The following is a 22855-nucleotide window of genomic DNA, read 5'->3' on the forward strand; positions in this document are numbered from 1 at the left end:
GTTATATATTATTTGATTACACTAACACGAGTGTGTGTACATGTCATGTCATTGTAACTTCTGTATTGTTAGCCAAGCATGGCTGGAAGTTCAATATAATAAAAATAATAAATAAATAAACATATATATATAGAAATGTATAATGTAATAAAATTTAAGCTATTTAGACTACAAATTTGTGTTTTTGTGTTATAATTTGTAGTCATTCTAGAACGAAAAAATAATATTATTTTTTTCCTAATGTTTTTTATTGAGGTTATGAAGTCAGTCATATTGAAACAACGCATACAGAAATATACTAGTGAAAATAATAAATAAAATAATTAAGAAAACAATTAAAATTATCTGGAGATTATAAAGATTTTGCATGTGAAATTTGAAAATGTTTTAATGTATTAAAGTATTTTTAATCTTAAAATTAAAATTGCTTTGCATGTTGGATAGTCAACATTCTGAAAGAAAAAGGCTTAAGAGAAAATCTTTAATTAAAAAAATCTTTATACTTAATTTAAAAACCTGATACTTTGTCTACGAAAACCTTGTAATATTTACCAATAACCTGCAAAATGTTGTAAAGATGGGCATACATTATCAAAAATCATAGTATAATTACTCTCATGGATACTTTCGTGGTTATGAACCAAGTGGAGTCCACCCAATCCGTAATGAAAGGGTTAAGCAGTTTTTCATCACTACCATTATAAGTTTTTAATTACATGAAATCATATAACATAAGAGCAAGTTCCAATGGTTGTATATATATATGATAAAAGTTATTCAGAAAAATCACCTTCATATAATATGGCCTGAAAATGTGATAAAAGCAGAGAAGATATAAGGACATAGCTTTATAAGGAAGACACAACTGTTTTACTTGAGGCAAATGATTTCTGAAAAACTGACAGAAAGTAATAAAACAGTAAAATTAGTCACTTGCTAATGAAGAGTTACTAGCTTACAGTATAGAATCCTTGTCAATTAGCTCTAATATAGAGCTCTTTCATAATTTAAAATTGTGCCAAATTAATGGTTTAAAATGTCATTCCAAAGGATAAGACTAAGAGAGAAAAAAAAACTGAAGTCAAAATATCAACCCACACACTGAATAACATGATAAAATTACTGAATTACTTTCAGTAATTTCATGTCTTGAAGCAGCTGCAGAAAATGTAACATGTAGGAAATCTGCAGATGCAATGTAATAGGTAAGCTTAATCAGTTACTTATTTTCACAATATTTTGAAGATTAGAGCATCTGATGGCAAGATGAGTGTTGGAGTGAGTTTCTTCAAGAAAAAAACCACCTTCAAATTTTATTGTTGGCTTTACATAACCTGAATCGAAAACATTTTTAAACCCAATAATATAATCCATCAGCACTCTTAACAGACTAAAAAGCTATTCTTTAATCACTTTTATAACTTTTTTTTACAAAATTGATTGGTTTTGGTTAATAATATTCATAAACCTTTGCCTTAAGTTTCTACTTCAACAGATGTGTACAAAGAACCATGTTCTCCATGAATCAGGTAGGATGTCTACACTTATTAATGAACTTTTCAAGCAAAGTGCCTCAGATAAGTACTATTTATAATCAACATCATGTTAGTACACCCATTTAATAGTTACATATTTCTGAATAACATGTAAAGCATTACATTCAGATATTATCTTTATCCTCTCCCTATTTTTTTTGCTATTACACTTGTCACATATTATTTGCAGCATGTTAGGAATAGACTTCATTTCATGGTTTGAGTGAGATCGTCCAATGAGTCCTCATCTGTATCGTATGACGAAAATTCCATCAGTTTTTATTTTGACTCAATTCAAATAAAAAATAATTATAATTTAAGAATAAAACAGGTCTCTAGTCTACATATTACAAATATAATGCATACTACTTCATAAATAGTCTACTTAGTTATGGTATAAAAATACACATAAAACAAAATTTTTGCAACAAACCATAAAGTGTAATATTTAGACATGAATAAAGCTACTCTAAATGTAATACACTGAAATTAATAATGTATAAGAATATGAGTGAACAAACATTCTTTGCAATTGTTAATAACATCTTTTCCTCACATAATATAATCATTGCATCTTTGGTATAAAGTTCTTTTTTTGATGGAGGCCCCAAGTATGGAAACAATGCACATATCATACAGCTGACTACAGAAGGGTGTTAAAGTGTACCATTTGTTTTTTTCTAGCTTTTTGTCATGTGCAATAAAGGGTACCCAGGGCATTAAGGTTAAAAGGTTATGGTATCAGAAACTATAATATTGAACTTTCTCCCTTTTCGTTTTACACCTTCCAGCATCCTAAAGCTAGAAAAAAACAAATGGTACACTTTAACACCCTTCTGTGGTTTTAGTGTCTTACATTCAAAATTTTATTAAACAACTTTTTGTTTATCTTATACCAATTAGAATAGCATAAAATCTTAGCTGATAATCCATATTTTAATAATATACAAGTTTTAAATTCTTATTTCTACAAGGGAATATTTAAAAAAATCCTGAAGTTCCACTAACGTGACCCATGTGACACATTTTTTCTTAGCATGTCATCATCCCTACTTTATCCACTACCCTTGAAAAAGTACAAAATTAAAAATAAAATACTCTATAAAATCATTACTGTTCACACAAACCATAATTTTTATAGCCTTCAATTTTATTTCGTTAAAGAGCTATCAAATAGAAAATCAGACACCCCTTGCCACATCCTCTCTTTCATAATTTGTTGATAGTTCTTTCTTACGTTTCATTACATATCACCTATAACGAATAGAAAGTCAAGGTTTTCATCTATCAAATGACGTATTGTATAACATTGTGTTTGGAACAGAAGATCGCCAATTTCACTCACAGTACAAGATTTGTTCCCATGGGAAAGTTAACAACTAGCTTGGATGAATTTCTAACGGCTCTTGTTGCTTAGTTAGAAAGCCAGAAAAAATTTTAGAAGTGAATTTGTCTACTTTTCGCATGATATTGGTCTATATTCTTTGGTGCATTATTTAATTAACTAAAAATTGTTAAGTGCTTTACTATAATCACTAAAAAAATCAGGCTTAACTCTCATCGACAATCGAGGGCAAGAAAAAAAGAAGATTGGGTAAATACTTTATTTCTTGTTTTTCATACTTATTCTTTAGTTATTATTACAAAAGTAACTAAAATATAAAAATACGGATCTTTTTAAGTTATTTAAGACTAGATTAGGTAAAATAAGTAATAATAATATAATTAAAATGGTTGAAGAGGCATGCACACGAGCAGCTAGTGGGTAATGTAATTCAATAGCGTAACGTGAGCTGCATGTTCCCCTGAGTGATTTACAACTTATAATGCCACAGATAGTAGACATGGTTTAAAGAGCAATAAAACAAAAAATTTAATTATAAATAGATGTATTACAAACTTAGAGCTACTTAGGATAAACAAATGTAGTTTCATGTTAAAATCTGAAGTCATTCTAGAAAGAATTGAAGGTTAATTTAGGTTTATTTCGATTTTTTTTGGTGGTTATGAGGCCGGTCGAACTGACCGATCCCGTTTTGAGATAGGGTAGAGAAAATAACAGATAAACTATAAAGTTTTACTAAAAACAAAAACGTTTGAAATGCATTTAGGAGGTTTTGGGGATTACACAAAGGAAATTTGATATTTTTGAGGTAAGGAAAAGTACTTTTGATTTTAATATGAAAATTACTTTGCACACAAACTATTCAAAACAAGTACTCAATATATTAATGGACAAATCTATATTTTAGTTTATTAAAAATACTTCACCAAAAAATTATTTTTTGTATGTGAAAGACTTATAATATGAACTGAAAGACTGCCAAATTTTGTGATGATATATACTCTATTGAAAGTTAGAAATATTAAATATTTAATCGAGTACAAAGAGGTCACATAGTCGGTCAAATCGACCAAGCTCATGTTGAAAGAATTAAACTATATGAAATAGGAATAAACAACAACCATCTATAAAGACTACAAACTCAAATATGTAGACAAGTTTTATATGTGCAGGCAGGAAGTTTGACTAAATATATGTCATATTGGGGGTGCAAAGATTGAAATTAATATTATAAATTTGGTTTTTCTTATTGCTTTATCAAAAATAAATGGCAGCAAAACATAATTAAAAATAAAATTCTAAATCAAAACATAACATTTATAATTTTCTTTTTTCTGTGATTTGATAGTAAGATATCAGACAGAAGTTCTTAAAACACGACCCCACATGCCATTGAAGTAAACATGGGATACTGAGCTGGAAAGGATGATATAATCTTAGTCTTACATATATATATACCATAAAAAAGGAGAAATTACCAAGAATTTGAATAAATCACTCAGAATAAGGTTACATCAAGTCCTAAATGCAATATTTATAAATATTCTTCAAAACCTATATTTTATAAAAACTATCAACATGTCAGCTATAGTGTTATGGATCATTTATAATAGAAACTTGTCTGTGCAAACCCAGGATGTTTCAATGCACATGGTCAACTCTATATGCATGGATGGCATGTCTTGAAAGAAACTCTGTCCATGATTAAATAAAATAATCACTGAACAGAGTAGAGTATTATAAAGAGCAATTGAGTTTTATTTCAAAAGGTGTTTCAATCTATTAGTAAAAGATGCAGCCATATTCCTCAAATACTAACAAGTATATCTTAAATTGTGAAATTTAGTTCTCAAAAATTATTTCTTCAGTTGTTTGCTAATAATGTTTGTAAAATATAATAATAAGACTTCAATTATTCATTAGAAAACAACCAATCTTAGGATTTCAAATATGCGAGCTAGTTTTTTTACATAGTATTGTGTCTTAAACATTATTATTGATTTAACCCTTGTCTAAAATTTCGATTATATTTATTGTTGATCAGATATATATATCTCCAGTTAATTAAAAGTTCATTGATGTTCATTAACATATTTCTTTTGATAATTTATTTTGTCAATGGTCTAGGAACCTGCCTTTCAAAATGGAGTCATCGTTACCTTTGTGAAGTTGGGTAACAATATTTTTGGTTGAGTTTTTTATCAATAAATAGTAACTTATTTTGTTTGCCTAGTTGATAAACTTAACAATATTATTCAATAAATAAGGATGTTAGTCACTGAAATGTTTTGCCCTACCCTACTTACTAACCCTACCTAAAGTCACCTGATGTTATAAATGAATATTTCTATAACTTTCAAGCAAACATACATTAAAATGAAAACTTTTACAAGGAAGGAAAGATCCCTAAAAGAAACTCTGACAAAATTTCCCAGATCAGTGGTTTGTTCCTAAATTTCTACGCTTTCCATTAAATCCCTTTACTAATCCCAACATAAGGTTCAGCTAGTCATTTTCCCACTAAACCATAAAATACTGCTCAAATAACTTTATTTACTGTACACTAATCATGAACTATGGTAGTGGTTCATAATATGGATTGTCCATTTGTTCTTTTTTATTATTATTTAAAATTGTTCTGCCAACCTGCAGCAAAAATGGCTGTGAATACTGTAATATAACTTGGGCAATATTACTAAATTCATCATTGCACATTGTGTAGGATAGTTTTTAAGTTTATTTGACTACCAAGCAAATAACAGCAGTTGTATAACAATTAACACCCAATCGTTTTAGTGTAGTCTGTGGTTTATATGAAGACTCATAATCTCCTACGTGCATATGTATAAAGCAGCGTGCAGGCCGTGGATGTAATTTAAAGTTTATATGGCTGCCATGACATATGTATCATATTGATTATTAACATAATTTTACAACTGTATTGATGCAGCGTATCATCTGTTTATGTATAGAGTTCTTGCCCCTTCAGACACGATGCTTCTAATGAAATCACAGTTTTTTTACAATGTCTAAAACGTTTTACAAAGGAATAGGTTGCCTCCTACAACAAAAATATTTAAGTCATAGTTTAAAAGCATCAAGCTCAATTTCAAGTATCGGATTGGCAATCACAGTGATGGCTGATAGTAAGTGTCAAATTATAGCCAACATTGCATGATTGCGAATTTATTATTACTGCAGACAGAGTACCTATCTTTGAATCTGACAAAAAGGAGTGACCATCAACCAATGTTTTATAGACATATACTGTGATATAATAAACACAGCTACAAGTTAATGTATCAAAATAGCAAATGTGATTTAATTCTTTTGCAGTGGGCTTGTGCAGTTTTCAAAAATCAAGTTGCTAATTTCACTTGTACAACAACACATGCAGTAATTTTGAGATTTCTTAATGTATCCATTAAAAAACTGATAAGCTTTTGTTAGAGATCATAGATATCTTGTACACAAAGAATGACATTATTATAATTAAGTGTTTTTACTAAAAAATATTATTTTTGTATTGTAGTTACTTGCATCCAAACTATTAAAAAATTAAGTGCAAGGTAATTTTTATTTTAAATATAAAAATACTTTGCTCCATCTTATATTTTTCATATTTCATTTGCATAATCCCTAGAACCTTCTAAAAGGATATGAAAAGTTTTTTTCAAGTTAAATGTTTGTATCATATATTATATTTTTTCTACCATTATCACAAACTAGCTATTATCACCGAAGTATGATGTAATGAAAATATTAAAATTAGGAAACAGACAAAAAAATACATGCCTTTTAACTTTTTGAACAGTATCTTTAAAAATTTTCCTTTTGTTAAATTCATAATTTCAGGTCTTTTCCTTTCTTGTCCTTTACTACTTATTATTCATCTTGACACAAGTGAACAGTGCCCTCAAGGCATATTATAGTTTCTTTGGGAGAGAGCATAACCCTTTGGCAAAATTTTTGTTCAGTTTGTAAAATTGTAAGCCTTGAGAACAGATGCAAAGTATGATGTATATTTAAAAAATTTTTAAACCTTTTAAGTATGCATTTTAAAACATAAATAGTACATAATTATCTAAAATATAATAGTAAGACCTAAATACAATTTAAACTGTATCTCTAACTATAACATATTTAAATAAGAAAGAACTGTAAGTGCTATAGTCAATCAAGCAGCCAACAATACTAGAGTCAATTACTGTAATCTGTGAAGACAACTGCACACCAATTTCAAAATAACCATTGTCAATTAGAATGTAAAATGATCTCTTTCTAATGAATGTACACACGTGTATGTAGCACCTACATGTAGGCTATAGATCTCAAACAAATCTGTTGAAAGTGGTCATGGCAGCTGTTAGGATTGAAAAATTTTCTTACTTGTTTCAAATGTATTCATTCAGAGAACTTTGAAATGAATGAATGAAAAGGTTATGTAAGCAAGGTATTGTCTAGAGTCTAGACTTACCTATACTCAACTACCATTATATCATTAAAGATCATTAGTCATATGACAATACATCTGATGTTTAAGTAGTTTTTAAAGGTTTATTTTTAAATAAATGTCTTAAAACTTGGATATAATATAAAACTTTGAATCATAACATATATTATAATATTAATTTCATTCACACACATTGATATTAAGTGTTTAATTAAATTTAGAATGTAACACAGTGACTTGCACAGAAAAGCGTTTAAAAGGGTGAATAATCTTGTATAAACAGTTTATAATCTGCTCAAAATAATCATACTTAAATGTTGCCTACAGTATTTTCAAAGTTCTGCTTTATCAATAATTGTTCAGATTACATGCTGTTGACAAAAAAAGATGGAAACAATGTGTTCTAGTAATAAAACTACTAACAGAGAAAGAAAATGACTTAAAAACAAGACATGGATAATCATATTATCAAGGGATGATGGTTTATTAGTAAATATAAACCTCTAATTTATGATAGGCAGAAAAATAAAAAATTAATAAATACTTTGTTAAGCTTCACAGAAATGAAAATTGCAAAACTATTTTAATTTTTTTTGGCAAATTACACTAGATGAGTGTTACAAAATATCAATTCTAAAATACTTTTGAGTGAAAAGTTGTTGAAAGAGCATTATTATTATTGCTTAAATTTTAAAATTTAATATGTACTTGAGCACTTGACATCTGAAAGGAATTCACCAGTTGTGACTGGATTAAGATAGTAACTACTTTGTCTTTAGCAAGCGTCTAGTTTCTTGACAATGCAAGATTTTAATTATCTAACTTAAACAAAAGTTCTTTTTCAAACTTTTTAAGCATCCCTATGTTCCTGTCTAACAAAATGAAAGGTTTATAACATCATCATACAAATTATACTACTTGAGACTCACCAAACACTCTGCCTGGTGTGCCAGATATCACATGTTGTCCATAATCTAACTTTCTTATATCTTCACCCAAATTTGTTCCTCCGATACATGCATGGCACTGTACATTCATATAGTCTCCAAGAGCTAGGATTACCTACAGAAGAAAACTAATTAGAATTTTTTCTGCAATAAATTTTTGAGATATTTTAAATGAGAAAAGATAAAGTAAATAAATGCAGATAAAAGACAAATCCTTCTTTAACATAATGAAAACTAAACTAGAATAAATACATCTGTCCATAAACATTTCTGAAACACAATATAATGAAAACTAAATTAGAATAACTATCTGTCCATACATTAACAACATATATTTTCATACATTTCTGAAACACAATATAATGAAAACTAAATTAGAATAACTATCTGTCCATACATTAACAACATATACTTTCAAACATTTCTGAAACACAATATAATGAAAACTAAATTAGAATAACTATCTGTCCATACATTAACAACGTATACTTTCAAACATTTATGAAACACAAAGTTTGACTTTTTAGAGAGGAATAATCTCACTTAGTAATCATTTGCAGGTGTTAATATTTATTGCCTTTATATTTCCAACCCCTTCACATGCTGTGCCCCTACAGGTGAGTTAACTAGATATGTCTCACACTTTCTAAGAAAAGATATTCCTTTAGTAAGGTTAATGAGTGATGTAGGTCCAAAGGATGCAATATTTACAAGAATGAAACCTTCAATGTTCTATATGAAAGTGAGAAAATGCTGATGTTAGTATTTAGGACAGCAACACATTCAGAAACCACATTCCAAGTTAACCTAGAGAATACATCAAGTCTTCATCCATAAAGTGATGGCTAGGACAAAAGAAATCCCTCTATCTAAACAAGCCACTTCTGGTACAATTAACAAGCTAATAAACAAGTAAATGGAGTTTATGAAAACAAGCTTTCAGCCACACCTAGAAAGCAATAGCAGTTTTTTTATGCAAGAAATGACTCAATAAACTGAAATCACAGTAGTCCCATTTGACCACATACCTGCCAAATCCCCTGAAGCAACTCCAACAGATATTTTTGCTTTTGTTCAGCTTAAACATGATCTTGAAAACCAACAACAGTCGAGTGGATGTGTAAAGTTTATTAAAATATGTGGTGTAATAAGGATCTTGCCATTTTTTGCACAAGTTTGTTACAATGGAAATTGTGATGTTGGAAAAAGTGCATCATCATAGCCATCAGATTGAGCATTCTCAATGATGGTGAAGGAAAGCATGGGACCTACAAAGTGTGTGTGTGATTACTACTTGTATTTAAACACGTTCATTTAAATGATACATTATATTCCTAAGAAAGATGTTTCTGAAATGAGTTTTCGTTTGATTACTACACCATACAGATATACAAGTGATGTGTTTAGAGTGTAGAACATATCGATTGTTATGAAGTGTCTGGTTAACAATTCTGCATCAGTTTTATCAATTTTCACATAATTGGTGCAAAAAAGGCAGTGTATTACTCATGTACATACAAGAGTTTAATTAGATAGAGTACTGTCGCAGTGAGCATAAACATTTAAATTTATATTGAACCTATCTAACAAGTATTTAAACAAAACAAATAATTTAACTAGTCTTTAAGTGATGTAGTTATTAAAATTGTTCTTAGGATACTTATCCATACCTTGAAAACTTAACAGGACCATATGGATAGCAAACAACAAGCCTATTAATAATTCTTAAGTTAACCCTTCCCAGGTCAGTAGTTGTCACTGATACTTTTGATTTTTTTCCCTTTCACAATAAGTACTTATGGCCTAGTGGTTAGGACACTCAACTCACAATGTGAGGGTCGCAAGTTCAAATCCCAGTCCCCAAACATGCTCATCCTATATGATTGCTATCTGGGCCAGCCACCCGAGTGTAGTTGGGGTTAAGGTCATTATGGAGAAGAAGACAGTAGAAACACTTAACCAAATTGCATAATATTTGAACAAACTTATTAAATAGTACCTAGTTTCTGTTTTAAAAAGATTACTATAATTTGATTTAATTTTTTTATCATTTTCATGTTGTGAAATTTCCAGAATTATTTTGTGATACTGTTCTAATAAAAAATTAAAATACTTCCTTTTGTTTTAGAATTTTACTTTATTTCAATTTGAACAGAAATTTCCAATTTTTATATCAAATCAGTTTCAACTTGATTGATATACATAAATATTTAATTTCATACTTTATTTTGCTATTTACAGTACTCACCACTTTTGGTTAAAAACATAAAAAAATATATAATAGGAACTGACAAAGACATAATTGTAATATAGAACACGGCATTTCATGGTGATAGGTCAGACTAGGTAAAAATAATTTTGCTGACAATATTCTTGGTCAAAATCAAGTTATATTTAATAAATATACTTTTATTTTCAATAAATTATAAATTTTCTTAGTTATAAGTGTTTTTTGAATAAAATAACAAATAATATTTAATAAGTAAGGATTTGAATAATTGAAAAATTTTCCCATCATTTACTATACTCTCTAGACCTAATACGGCTTACCCAATGTCTTGTCATACAAGAAAATTTCTGTACCTTTCAAACAAATATAATTTAACATAAAAAACACTTCAGAAATGAACAAAAAATTTCACATTGGTGAGTTATTCCTAATTCTCCTAAAGCTTGCATTATATATATCATTGTTTGTTTCTGCATCTAATCACTTTCCCACAAAACAATAAGTTACTTATAACACCACTTGATTCACTCTATATTGACAAAAATAGTTATATTATCTACTCTACCAATGATTGTAGCTATTTTGAAAGCTGAGATGCATTAGTTGTTATTCCATCACCTGCTGTAAGGTCATAAAAGAGAGAAATTGGGAAGATGTACTAATAAAATTCAAAGAAGGAAAATTTCATTAGTGATATAACCTTGAGAATAATGCTTGAAACACATAGACAGCTTATTTAATAACAGAAGTTACAAGTTGCTTCATGGCATATGTCAGAAATGGATTCAGTTTAAAGTGACCTTCAAAAATTTCGAAATTTGGCAACCTTTGGATTAGGAAACTTTTCACGACTCTTCTTTTGACATAATGTTTGGTTTTATGTTTTATTCTGGCTGATTTCCAGTTGACTTGATGATCAAGATTCGTTATGTGTCGAAAAATAGTATTATTTGTTTGACCACTTTTAACACTCTTTATGTGTGTTATCAGAATTTCTACCCATTTAACCAACAAACATTTTTTACAGGACTGGCAGAGTACTATATAGACACCACGCTCTCTATTTTTAGGTGAAGACTTGTTCGAGTGAAAGAAATATTTGTGTTGAGATATTTTATAAACAACTTGGAAATTGTCTTTCAGACAATAAAACCACAATACTAGTTGATGCTAAGTATTTTATTTGTATTTTCACATGTAGATTATATTTGTTGCCATTTACTATTCCTAAAAAATGTCTTTCTTGCTTTTTGCTGGACATTTTTGATAAAGCCCATAGGATACTGTAACCATTCAAAAATTGTATAAATATTTTTGATTTCTTCATCAACAGTCATCAGTTAATATATTCTCGAAGTTCTTAAAAACACTGATTATAATTAATGTTTTGACCATTCTGTAGTGGCATGAGAAAAACTGAACATAGCTTAACTCCTTAAACTTGAGCAAATACTGCCAGTGTCCAGCCGAAAAATCGAGATCGGACGGTGACAGCATCTGATAATATTTATAGCTCTTTGGCTGATAACTAATCCAAACCATGCTACTGTCCACAAAATTAAGAAAACTGAAGTTTTATAAGGTATGGTAATATTATATAAATAATTATTATAGGTACCAGAAAGCAATGCCATTTTTCCTTAAACAGTAAAAGATCTTTTTAAAGGTATTTATTTTTGAATCAGTTACATAATTCCCATCACTATTAATGACATTGTGCCATCTTTTAATCAATATTTCAATTCCTCGTTGATAGAAGGAAGCTTCCTTTGATACAAAGAATTCTGCAAGAGCAGTTTTGATGCCATCAATATTTCTGAATGTTTTATTGCTGAGGAAGTGCTGCATAGATCGGAATAAATGGTAGTCTGAAGGGGCAATGTCAGGAGAGTATGGACGGCAAGGCAGGACTTCCCAATCCAAATCTCTGATCTTGTTCCGAGTAATTCTTGCAGAATGTGGTCTCACACTGCCATGCTGCAGAATGACCCCTTTTCTTTTGATCAGTGCTGGACGTTTTTCAATGAGAGCCTGGTGTAAACAGTCCAACTCTTGACAAAAAAAAAGTCTGCAGTTACAGTCTGATTCAATTTCAATAACCCGACTGTCCCACCAAATGGACAACAAGACTTTCTGCATGTGTAGAACTGGTTTGACTGTCAGAATTGGGTTCAGGACAGGCCTAAGCCACTGATTCTTGGGCTTAACAATCAGAGGAAGAAATGGCTCTTTCTCGTGTCTGGTTATCAATGAATTGCAAATTGTTATGTGCTGGGCTTTGTTGTCATCTGACAGTTTGTGTGGAACCCAGACTCCTTGTCTATTGACCTTCCCGATCTGTATAAGATGTTCTTGAATGTTAGACCATGAATAATTAAGTTTTTTTGACAATTGTTTGATGGTTTGATGGAGGACTGACTCAACATCAGGAGGTCATTGTCTAATAACTCTATTGGTCACCCTGAACGATGGTAATCTGAGAGATCAAAATCATCTTATCTAAATTTTCTGAATCATAGATGGCATTTCTGGACACCCAAAGCATCTTTGTAAACCCCCACAAATGTTTTTGGTTACCTCCATTGCTTTGTTACCTTTTGAAACTCATAGAGCAAACAATGTCGAATGTGCTTCTTGTTAGGAATGTGGTCAGTCATTTTTACTGATTAGAGGAAAGCTATTTTTGTTAACAGAAAATTTATGAACAAGAAGGTTTCTTTTGCCTGCTAAATCAAATTCATCTGAAAAGAAATGAAAGCACATAATTAGAAGTGTTTGAATTTAAGGTAATATCTTTCCGGTATTAGGAAATCATGAAAATAATTCTGGCAGAACGTGCAAAATATTATGGGTTTAAAAGAATTAAAGGGTTTGTTGGTTTTCTACTGGTAGAGAGAACAGGTTCTGTCTTTCCTCTAGTAAATTATCAGTTCCCATTCCACTTTAAACTTATGAAGTACTTGTGAAGCTTGTTAATCTTCTGTACAAAGCATTGAAAATCATTTATATTGTTTGGCCAAACAGAAAATTGTCATCAAAATATTGGAAATAAGGGATTTCCTTTACATTCAGATCTACTGTAGGAAAAATTTCATTTTTAAAATACTCCACAGATGTTACATAGAATTGGAAGAAAAAAAAGGATTGCTCATAGCCATTCCATGATTGTATCTCTAATATTGACCCATGTGTGTGAATATATCATCTTCAACACCTACTTCCAATAGGAAGAGAAAAGTACGGACAGACACAGACTAAATGGAACAAACTGTCAGAAGTCTTGACATTAACGAAAGTAGTTTTGACACATTCATATATCTTCTTCAGTTTCATGTTAAGAAGTGCATTTGAATATTTTCATCAATACACCTCTTTTCAGAGCTCTCTCTATTTTCAAGTATAACATTTTCTGCCTATAGCTAAAATAACACCACCATGAAAAGCTTGCCTTTACTTAACAATATTATTTGATGCTACTATTGATGAAAATCTACTGTACAAGAGTATGGCTCATGTATTCAGTATGTTTATGCTCTAGACCTGGATCTCTATAAAGAACCATATACCAGAAAGAAAGTACTTTAGAAGGCAAAAGAAACTGTACACATGTGTAGAAACATTTATTTTTTAAACAGCAATCTAGAAAGCACTGACAGTAACTAAAACTAATCAATTTGTTTAAGTAAGTCTAAAGGCTTAAAAATCACAGTTAAGTATAATTATAACTTCCTTGTTTTTACATTTTAAACTTAAAAAATCATTACAACTGGTTTTAGCATTAAAATAAATGTACAATTTTTTCTTTAAGAAAACTGTCAAAACCAGAAACTTTAATTGTTCTTTCAAAAGTTAAAAACTTGCAAATTTCACTTGAAAGAACAATGATCACTTATGTAGGTGTGTTGTAATTAAGGTCTATTTATACAAACGTTTTCACTACTGACTTATGTAGTTGTTGTCACTGAAAACAATTGTATGGTGGCCAACTATTTACTTAACATTCAGTGTAATAGTTTCTAAAAAATAAGCTAAATTATGAAAAGTGATAAAAAAAAAACTCTTGACCTTAGGTATTACAGGTCACTGCAAACTTTTCATTGCACATTATTTAAAACAACTCATCTATTTTTTGTAATATCTGTGTGTGTGTGCTCACACACATATATATTTAAAGCAGTAAAAATATTCCAACTGCTCTTCAGGACACAATATTTTATGTACAACCATATCCAACCTTTTGTATCTGGACAGCCAATTCTCGTGTAGGAGACAATATTAAAGCTTGTGTTTCACGCAACTGGGTATCTATGGTCTGAAGAACACCAATGGAGAAAGTAGCTGTTTTTCCAGTTCCAGACTGAGCCCTAAAAAAAATACACTAATTAACAAGGTTTTTGGCAAAATAACTGAAGCTTAGTACATCTCCTAGATAATGTATTAATAAAACTGATTAATAAAATTAATATCAAGCAAATTGTTCACTGCTAAACTAACATTTCATACAAATGTAAAATGATATGCAGTCTTATGTTCACTCAGAAGTTTTGTGAGGGATGTGGGACTTTTTAGGTAAATTCTTCATTGGACAAGTATATATTTGATAACAATTCTATTGAATAGAATATGTAGATATAATCACAAGTAATAAGGAGGTAGGTTAACTTTTTCCATATCTGAAAATGTATTTCAGACAGATATTCCCCTCTATACAGAACAAACATCTATGGCCTTGGGTCTCTCAAAAAATTGTGTTTTATATTTGTCAAGTCTCTAAACAAGTCCACACCATTTCATATAGTAATGTGACTTGTGTTATTCTAAGATACAATCAGCATTAGACTATACTTCTCGACCAACAGAATGGCAACATAACCTTCTTGTACAGTAACTGTCCTTGATCATTTAGAGTAAACCAAAAGTTTATCCTTGATGAGGGAAATAGACAAAAAAAAAATGAAGTAGGAAGGTTGGTTGAGTGGTTCTGAGATGGGGTGTTACACATTCCTTGTCAAGAATAGAAGAACCAGAAGTAAAGGAAGTTAACATTTTCTTACAGTGAAAATGTATTTCCGATAGGTACTTACCTCCTCTCACACAAAGCTATCTCAATTTTGTTTCTGCCACCTAAGCATTGCTAAAACATTTTAATGCTCAGTACATCAGTCTACAAACCCCACACATTTTTCACCACCTTTGAACATGTACATAGCATGTGACCACCATCCACAAATAGCATTGTGTCTCCTCTATTGGTGCAGCTAGTTCCCTCTGATTCTCCTGCTCAATTCTCACTTTTGAAAATTGGCAGGATCTAAAATGAAGAACCCTGACAGTGGGGAGGAATGGTGGGTAGTTTGTGAGTGGAGGGAAGTACATATTGTAAAAAATACATTTTCAGTGTAAGAAAATGTTAACTTCCAATACAGTCTTACCACTTCTCACACAAAGCTAGAATCCCACACTGAAGGGTAGAGGGGCCAGCATAGGTGCCCAACAGTGAAACCAAGTGGAAAGCAACCACCTAGAAATTATGGGTTTGCTCAGAGACAAAACTAAAACACACATGAGGGGCATCACAATACTTCTGGAACAAGTATGCTCTTTGCTCTGTAAGAAGGAAATGAACCTGATATGGACGAAGAAAAAAGGATGTGCACGAGCTTAATTCATTCTGAGAGGTACAGTCCATAGTAAAAAATGGCGTGAATTTGAATTGTCCTACATAGCACAAACCAGACAAGAAACCAGCCAGCTCTCATATGTGAAGAGCTGGTCTATGAAATGAAAACTTGAAGGGAACTCAATACCCACATCAGGAGAAATGGCAACTCAAGGGACAGTTTGCTGAACTATAATGATGGAGAAAAACATCTAGCCATGGATAGGTATCAACCCAACCTCAACTGGACAGACGAGATTCCACAACCTGTCTTCAGAATTAGAAGGTTGAGCCTCACCTAGATAAAAAGGAAATTAGAATAACATAAACACTGTGGCTAGGGCATGTGATCCGTGTGATATATATACACACACACACACATCAACCCCAACCGTAAGTAAACAGTGTGTCATATGTCAAGCAAATGGAATTATGAAGAGGAAGTTAGCATTCGACCAAAACCAGACAAACTCCAAAAACCACCATAGGAGCAAGAAGTACAACAAATTGAATCTGGCATTACAGGGTCATGATGTTGCCTCAACTCAACTGTAAGAACAGGGCAGAACCTGTAACCAGTATTGAGAGCAGAAATCATAAATCACCACTTCTCACACAAAGCTAGAATCCCACACTGAAGGGTAGAGGAGCCAGCATAGGTGCCCAACAGTGAAACCAAGTGGAAAGCAACCACCTAGAAATTATGCAGAAAAGACAAATCCTGTACCCGGAATTATGAAGAGGTTGTGGAACATTTGCTCAACCACAGGAACAGTGTATGTATGTCCTGTTGTCAGTATTACAAGCCCAGATTCAACCATAGGAATAGGGAAGGACACCTTCTGAAACTGAGATTAACAAGAATGGGGGTTTCCATTGCACTCAACCGTACCTGAACCTGGTATTACAAGGAGGATTCCACATAAGCTTGTCCCGCTCCGACTAACATTTGGTCCATCTGGGAATAAGCATCCAGGAGAAAAGGAAGGACATGAACCCAGCTTTGCCCTCTTCTCACTGAGTGGATAAATGTGTTGTTGTTATTGTAAGGTAAATTTCTACTTCACACTCAGGAGGAAGCCTTCTTTTTCCACTACCCCAGTGACTGGGAACTGATAAGGACTCCTGTGCTCCATTTAAGAGAGAGAGAGAGAAATGGGGTGGGGACTAAGGAACGTCACACTGGAGAAAGTGCAATGGGTGTCCACAATTCCCTATTTTGAAAAGCAAACTGTCCCAGATTTATGCAATCAAGGGTCAGCCAGGGTGTACAGAAATCACCTTTTGCTTTACTCATGATATTCCATGAGTGATGGTTCACCACTGAGTTAAAGTTATGGATACTTAGATACACATAAGTATATACCACTAGGCATGCCACTTGTGGTCTTGCAGAAGACCCCATCTCTACAGTGATCGTTATAGTGCTATCAGTATATGGTAGGTGTTTGAGTGAAAGCACACCTGACCAGGCAACACTCACCACAGAGTGGGATCCTATTAGTAAAGGTAAAAGAGGGTCCCTGAAAATAAAATATAAATAAATGTTGTGGAAAGACTTACCTAAAGCAAATGGAAATGTGTAGAATCACAAGGGGAAGGAGATGATATAAATCTGAGAAAGATACAGCCAGATAGTGCAAATAATGAGAGACAAGGGAACAGGAAGTAGTCAACATTCTGGCCTAAAAGATTTCTTCCAACAAATGATGAAGACAAGCAGCCAAAGACAGTGATATGACAAATTGATGAGCAGAAACACTGAGGAGACAAACATTCCATGGATAAGTTTCAATATACCAGCCTAAGGATTTGATAAAACCAACTGGTCAGTGTGACAGGAGATAGATCACAGGAAACAGAAGGGTTCTAGGAAAAAAAAGGTAAAAATGTGAGCCCCGAAAAGAAGCAGTACACGCCACATAACAATTTAGGGAGCAAACCTGACAAAGAAGCCGATTAGGATTGGAATGGGAGTACATGTAGGAGATGGAAGATAAATAAATGGTGTGAAAGCCAAATGGCCAACCCGGGCAACGGAGGTCTTAGGGAGGAATGACCAGACTGGATATAGGTTGACATAAGAAGAAGTATCTAGTAACATTAATAGCTGTAAATTAAAAATCAGTAAGTGTGTTGTTTACAGACAAAACAAAACTTTGAACATTTTTTTCATTTTACTTTACAAATTACACTAAATATTACAAAATGATAGAATATCAATATCAAAACATTACTCAGTTGAAAACTGTTGAAATTTGATATACAGATGTGAAAGTGATACCTTAAAAGTACTCACTGGTCCAGTAGGGTTAAATCTCATATAATACATAATATATGAACAAATTATTAACAGTATCTTACCTTACAAGCACAAGTTTTTAATCAATTACTAGTGAACAGATTATTGTAGCTGATTTAGAATTAGGAAAGAACCAAATGTGGATTTTAGCTACCAAACTGTTAGTTATTAACATATCTAAATCACCTTTCTGATTAACAATAAATAATAATAAGACAAAAAAGCTTACTGGGCAATAACATCTCTTCCTTTAATAACTGGTTTAATTGATCTCTGCTGAATTGCTGAAGGCCTCTCAAATCCTAATACATAAAAATAATGGTAACATCAGTTTCAGTTTGAAAATGCTTACATGTCATTTTACCATTTGTGAAGTTCAATATAAAAGTAATAATAATGCTGTCTGATAGTACTTTACTTCTTCAAAGTTACAAATTTCATTTACTAAGCTATGACATACGATACATATGTACTGTAAAAAAATAATTTAGTGAACAATTGTCAAATGACACTTAAAATCATGATGTGGTCCTTACAATAAAGAACCAATGTAATTTTAGTTATGACAAAACTATTCTCTCTCTGCAACACAATGAACATTAGCACCCAATAAAGAAATTCTAATGGTACTTTATCTGCATACTCCATCACAAACATTGTTTGGCCCATTCCGAATTTCATACAAAGCTACTCGAGCTAACCATCCCTAATTTAGGGGAATGTAACAAATCAACACCCCACCATCAACTCTTGGAGTATTCTTTAACCAACAAGTAGTGGGATTGACTGTCACATTATAATGCACCATGGCTAAAAGGGTGAGCATGTTTGGTGATGGAGATTTGAAGAATCAAAATTTGAGAGTGAAGGACCCCTAACCACCAAGGCATGCTAGGCCTAGTTGTTTATTTTTGGAAGGAGGGAGAAAAAATAGGATTTAAAGTGACTGTTGATAAAACCTTAGCCTTTAACCCTATCACAACAGGCATCCTTTACTGTGCATGTCAAATAGTTTTAATGACTTACATTCAAAATTTTATTTATCTATTTTTTGTTTGTTCTTCCAATTAGTAAAGCATAAAATCTTTGCTAATAATCCATATTTTAATAGTATACAAGTTATTTATTCCACAAGGCAATATTTTTAACAATCCTAAATTTCCCCAAGTTTGACATGCGATACATTTTCTCTTCTATATATTTTATCCACCATACCTCTAATAAATATGAAATTAAACAAATGACATATTGTATAACATGAAGAATTGTCAATTTCACTGTTAGTACAAGCTTTGTTCCCATGAGAAAGGTAATGACTAACTTGGATGAATTTGTGACAGCTCTTGTCGCATCATTAGAAAGCCAAAATAATTGTGAAAGTCAGGGAAAATTGTCTTTTTTTTTGCATGTTATTATTGTATGTCCTTTGGTGTATTATTTAATTAAATAAAAATTATTTAGTGCATTACTACCATTTGTATAAAAAGTAGAGTTAAGTGTCATTGACAATCGACAGCAAGAAAAAGATTCAAGTAAGTACTTTATTTCATGTTTATTCTATATTTATTATTATAAAAGTAACTAAAATGTAAAAATAGGGACCTCTTTTGCTTAGTTAAGGTTAGATTAGATAAAATAAATAATAATGATAATGTAATAAAAATATTTCACAAGGCACACACCCGAGCAGCTCATGGGTAATCTAATTCGATAATATACCATGAGCTGCATGTTACCCAAATGATTTACTACAATTAGTAATTAGACACAGTTTGAAGGGAAATAAAATAAAATTATAAGTAGATGTATACTGTTACAAGTTTATAGCTACTTAGGATAAGCAAATGTAGTTTCATGTTACAATTTGAAGTCATTCTAATAAAAAACAAAATAGTAATTTAGATTTACTTTGATTTTTTTTGGTGGTTACAAGATCAGTCAAATTGACCAACATTGTAGAGAAATGCGTAGAGAAAATAACAGATAAAATATAAAGTTTTAGTGAAAATAAACATTCTAAATGTATTTAGTATGATTTTGGAGAATACACAAATCAAATCTGAGATTTCTGAGATGAAGAAAAATATTTTTAATCTTAACATGAAAATCACTTTGCACACGGTCTATTCAAAATAAATACTCAGTATATTCGCAGACAAGTCTTAGTAAAAATACTTCATTAAAAAAACTGCTTTTTGGTTTACAAAATATTTGCAAGGTGTACTAAAAGGTCTGCTAAATTTTGTGAAGATACACATACTGTATTAAAAGTTATAGTATTAAAACAATATACAAGTAAAAATGGTTCCATGGTCTGTCCCTGGGACCAACCTGTATAGAGAGTTAATTGAGTATTTAGTTGTGGGGAAAATAATAGTTCTTGGTTCTATGCAGAGCAACTTTAATTTAGGAGCAAGAAGATTATTTTAATCTGGTTAATTTATCAGGTTATAGTATGGCCTCATTTGGAGTGGATCAGTTTTCCATATTATCAATTATATCAAGAGCAGATATGTTATTAAAATCATAACTGGTTAATTTAAGCTATGATGGAAAGCCTAAAAGTTTTTTACTTGTAACATCTGAATTACAAAAGAATCAGAGTATTACTATTTTGATTTTAATAAATATTTCAATTACAAATTACTTTAAAATATTTTGTTCAACAATTTCATGTGAAAATTTACCCATCAAAAAGAGAAATTCATAAAATTCTATGTTTATTTATCTCTCATTAGTACATTTCATAAATCAACCTTGTTTCAGATCCTTCAATTTCTGTTTTTGAGCATTCAAGTAGTTTTGACCCACATATTCTGCTAAAATGGCTTTATGTGACCTAATCTTTCCTTCTGTTCTTACATTACCAGATCCAACGAGCTTTTCGTACCTGCATTATTGGCCTACATTTTATAATGCATGATGAATGAAAATATGAAAAATATGCACAATTCAATATCAAACCAATAATTTCTCCATTTAAAATATATTTTAAGTCTCAATTAACTATTTTTATCTTATAATTTTACCTGCAATATTTATCACCATAGAATTTACAAATATTATAGATTAAACATACCAAATTGTAGCTTAATAATTTTCACTGTACACAAAGTGTTGACTTGGGAATGTTTAACAATAAAATGCATCCATTAACTCTTTCAACCCGGGCTCGGCCCCTGGGACTGACCTCATAACCATTTTGTGCTTGTTATAGCTTTCATGCTATACCTTTTAAATTAGCAAGTGTATGTTAACGAAATTTGGCAGATTATCAGTAAACATTACAATGCTTTCATGCATAAAATATCAAATTTTTTTATTAAGTCTTATAGTTTCTAAAGTATTGTTTCTCTCATGCCTTTTTTTTTTTTGCAAGTTGCCTATCCATCATGCAAAGTAATTTTCATTTCAAGATTAAAAATACTTTTATGCATCAGAAAATTTTCAAATTTCACATGCAAACTCTTTATAATGTCCATATAGTTATCAAATGTTTCACTAAATGTTATCACTAAACATAATGACATAAATTCATGAAATAGTAGTTCAATAAAATTTTGAATGTGAGCCAACAAATGAAATGACATGACCTTTCACCTGTGACCCGTATCAAAAGGGCTAACCCTATCCACATAGGTCAAAGGCCATGTCATCACGTTTGTTAACTTGCATTCAAAATTTTATTGAACTACTATTTTATGAATTTTTGTCAATAAGTTTGGTATCAAACTGTAGATTATAATTCAAATTTTAGTATTATACATAAATTAGTTAATCTATTACTTTAAAATAAATATTAAAAAAAAAAGTGAAACATTGATTTTTGTGTGTCACATGGTATGTTGAATGCAGCACTAGTTCAAATTAGATGTTTGTGACGTCAAAGTACAAAGTCTATAGTTTCATACGAATTAGGAACTCAAATTACCCATATTAACGAGCTAGAATATAAAATAAGAACCTCCTATCTTTTCTATTTGCTGAGATATTGCTCATGTAGTGAATCAAACTTTTTCGGAAATAGTTCCTTATATACAGTTACTTCTGTTTATGACATGTGAATAACCAATTGAAAAGCTCAGAATGTACCCCTAGTGGCTTTTTCAGCCATTTTCAAGTATAACAACATTATCTTGTTCTTTCGATACAAATCTTCAAGCTTGTAAGGCGAGTTTCAGTCTGCTCAAAATTTCATATTTTTTAAGACCCAAATACAACTTAGTTACTACGTTTGATAAATTATAGTATAATTCTATGGATTGATGTAGTAATTTATGATTTTTTTAGTTATTCAAAAGTATATATATAAAACCTAAAAAAAATATTTTTTTCATGTCCTCCACGTGCAAAATTTTTAAAGGCTTAGAAACCTACATCAAGC

The 22855-nt window shown here is 31.0% G+C and overlaps 1 protein-coding gene across 1 annotated transcript in view; it reads right to left on the minus strand.

The window, feature by feature from the left end:
• LOC106461634 (eukaryotic initiation factor 4A-III) overlaps positions 1–22855 on the minus strand; it is a 40985-nt gene that overhangs the window by 8475 nt on the left and 9655 nt on the right. The window contains exons 2-4 of the mRNA XM_013921471.2: positions 18701–18773; positions 14745–14874; positions 8263–8395 (exon numbers count right to left, since the gene is read on the minus strand). Coding sequence (XP_013776925.1) covers positions 8263–8395; positions 14745–14874; positions 18701–18773 — 336 coding nt within the window. The remainder of the gene's footprint in view (positions 1–8262; positions 8396–14744; positions 14875–18700; positions 18774–22855) is intronic.

This window comes from Limulus polyphemus, unplaced genomic scaffold, assembly GCF_000517525.1.
Source record: "Limulus polyphemus unplaced genomic scaffold, Limulus_polyphemus-2.1.2 Scaffold1001, whole genome shotgun sequence".
NCBI classification, from domain to species: Eukaryota; Metazoa; Arthropoda; class Merostomata; order Xiphosura; family Limulidae; genus Limulus; species Limulus polyphemus.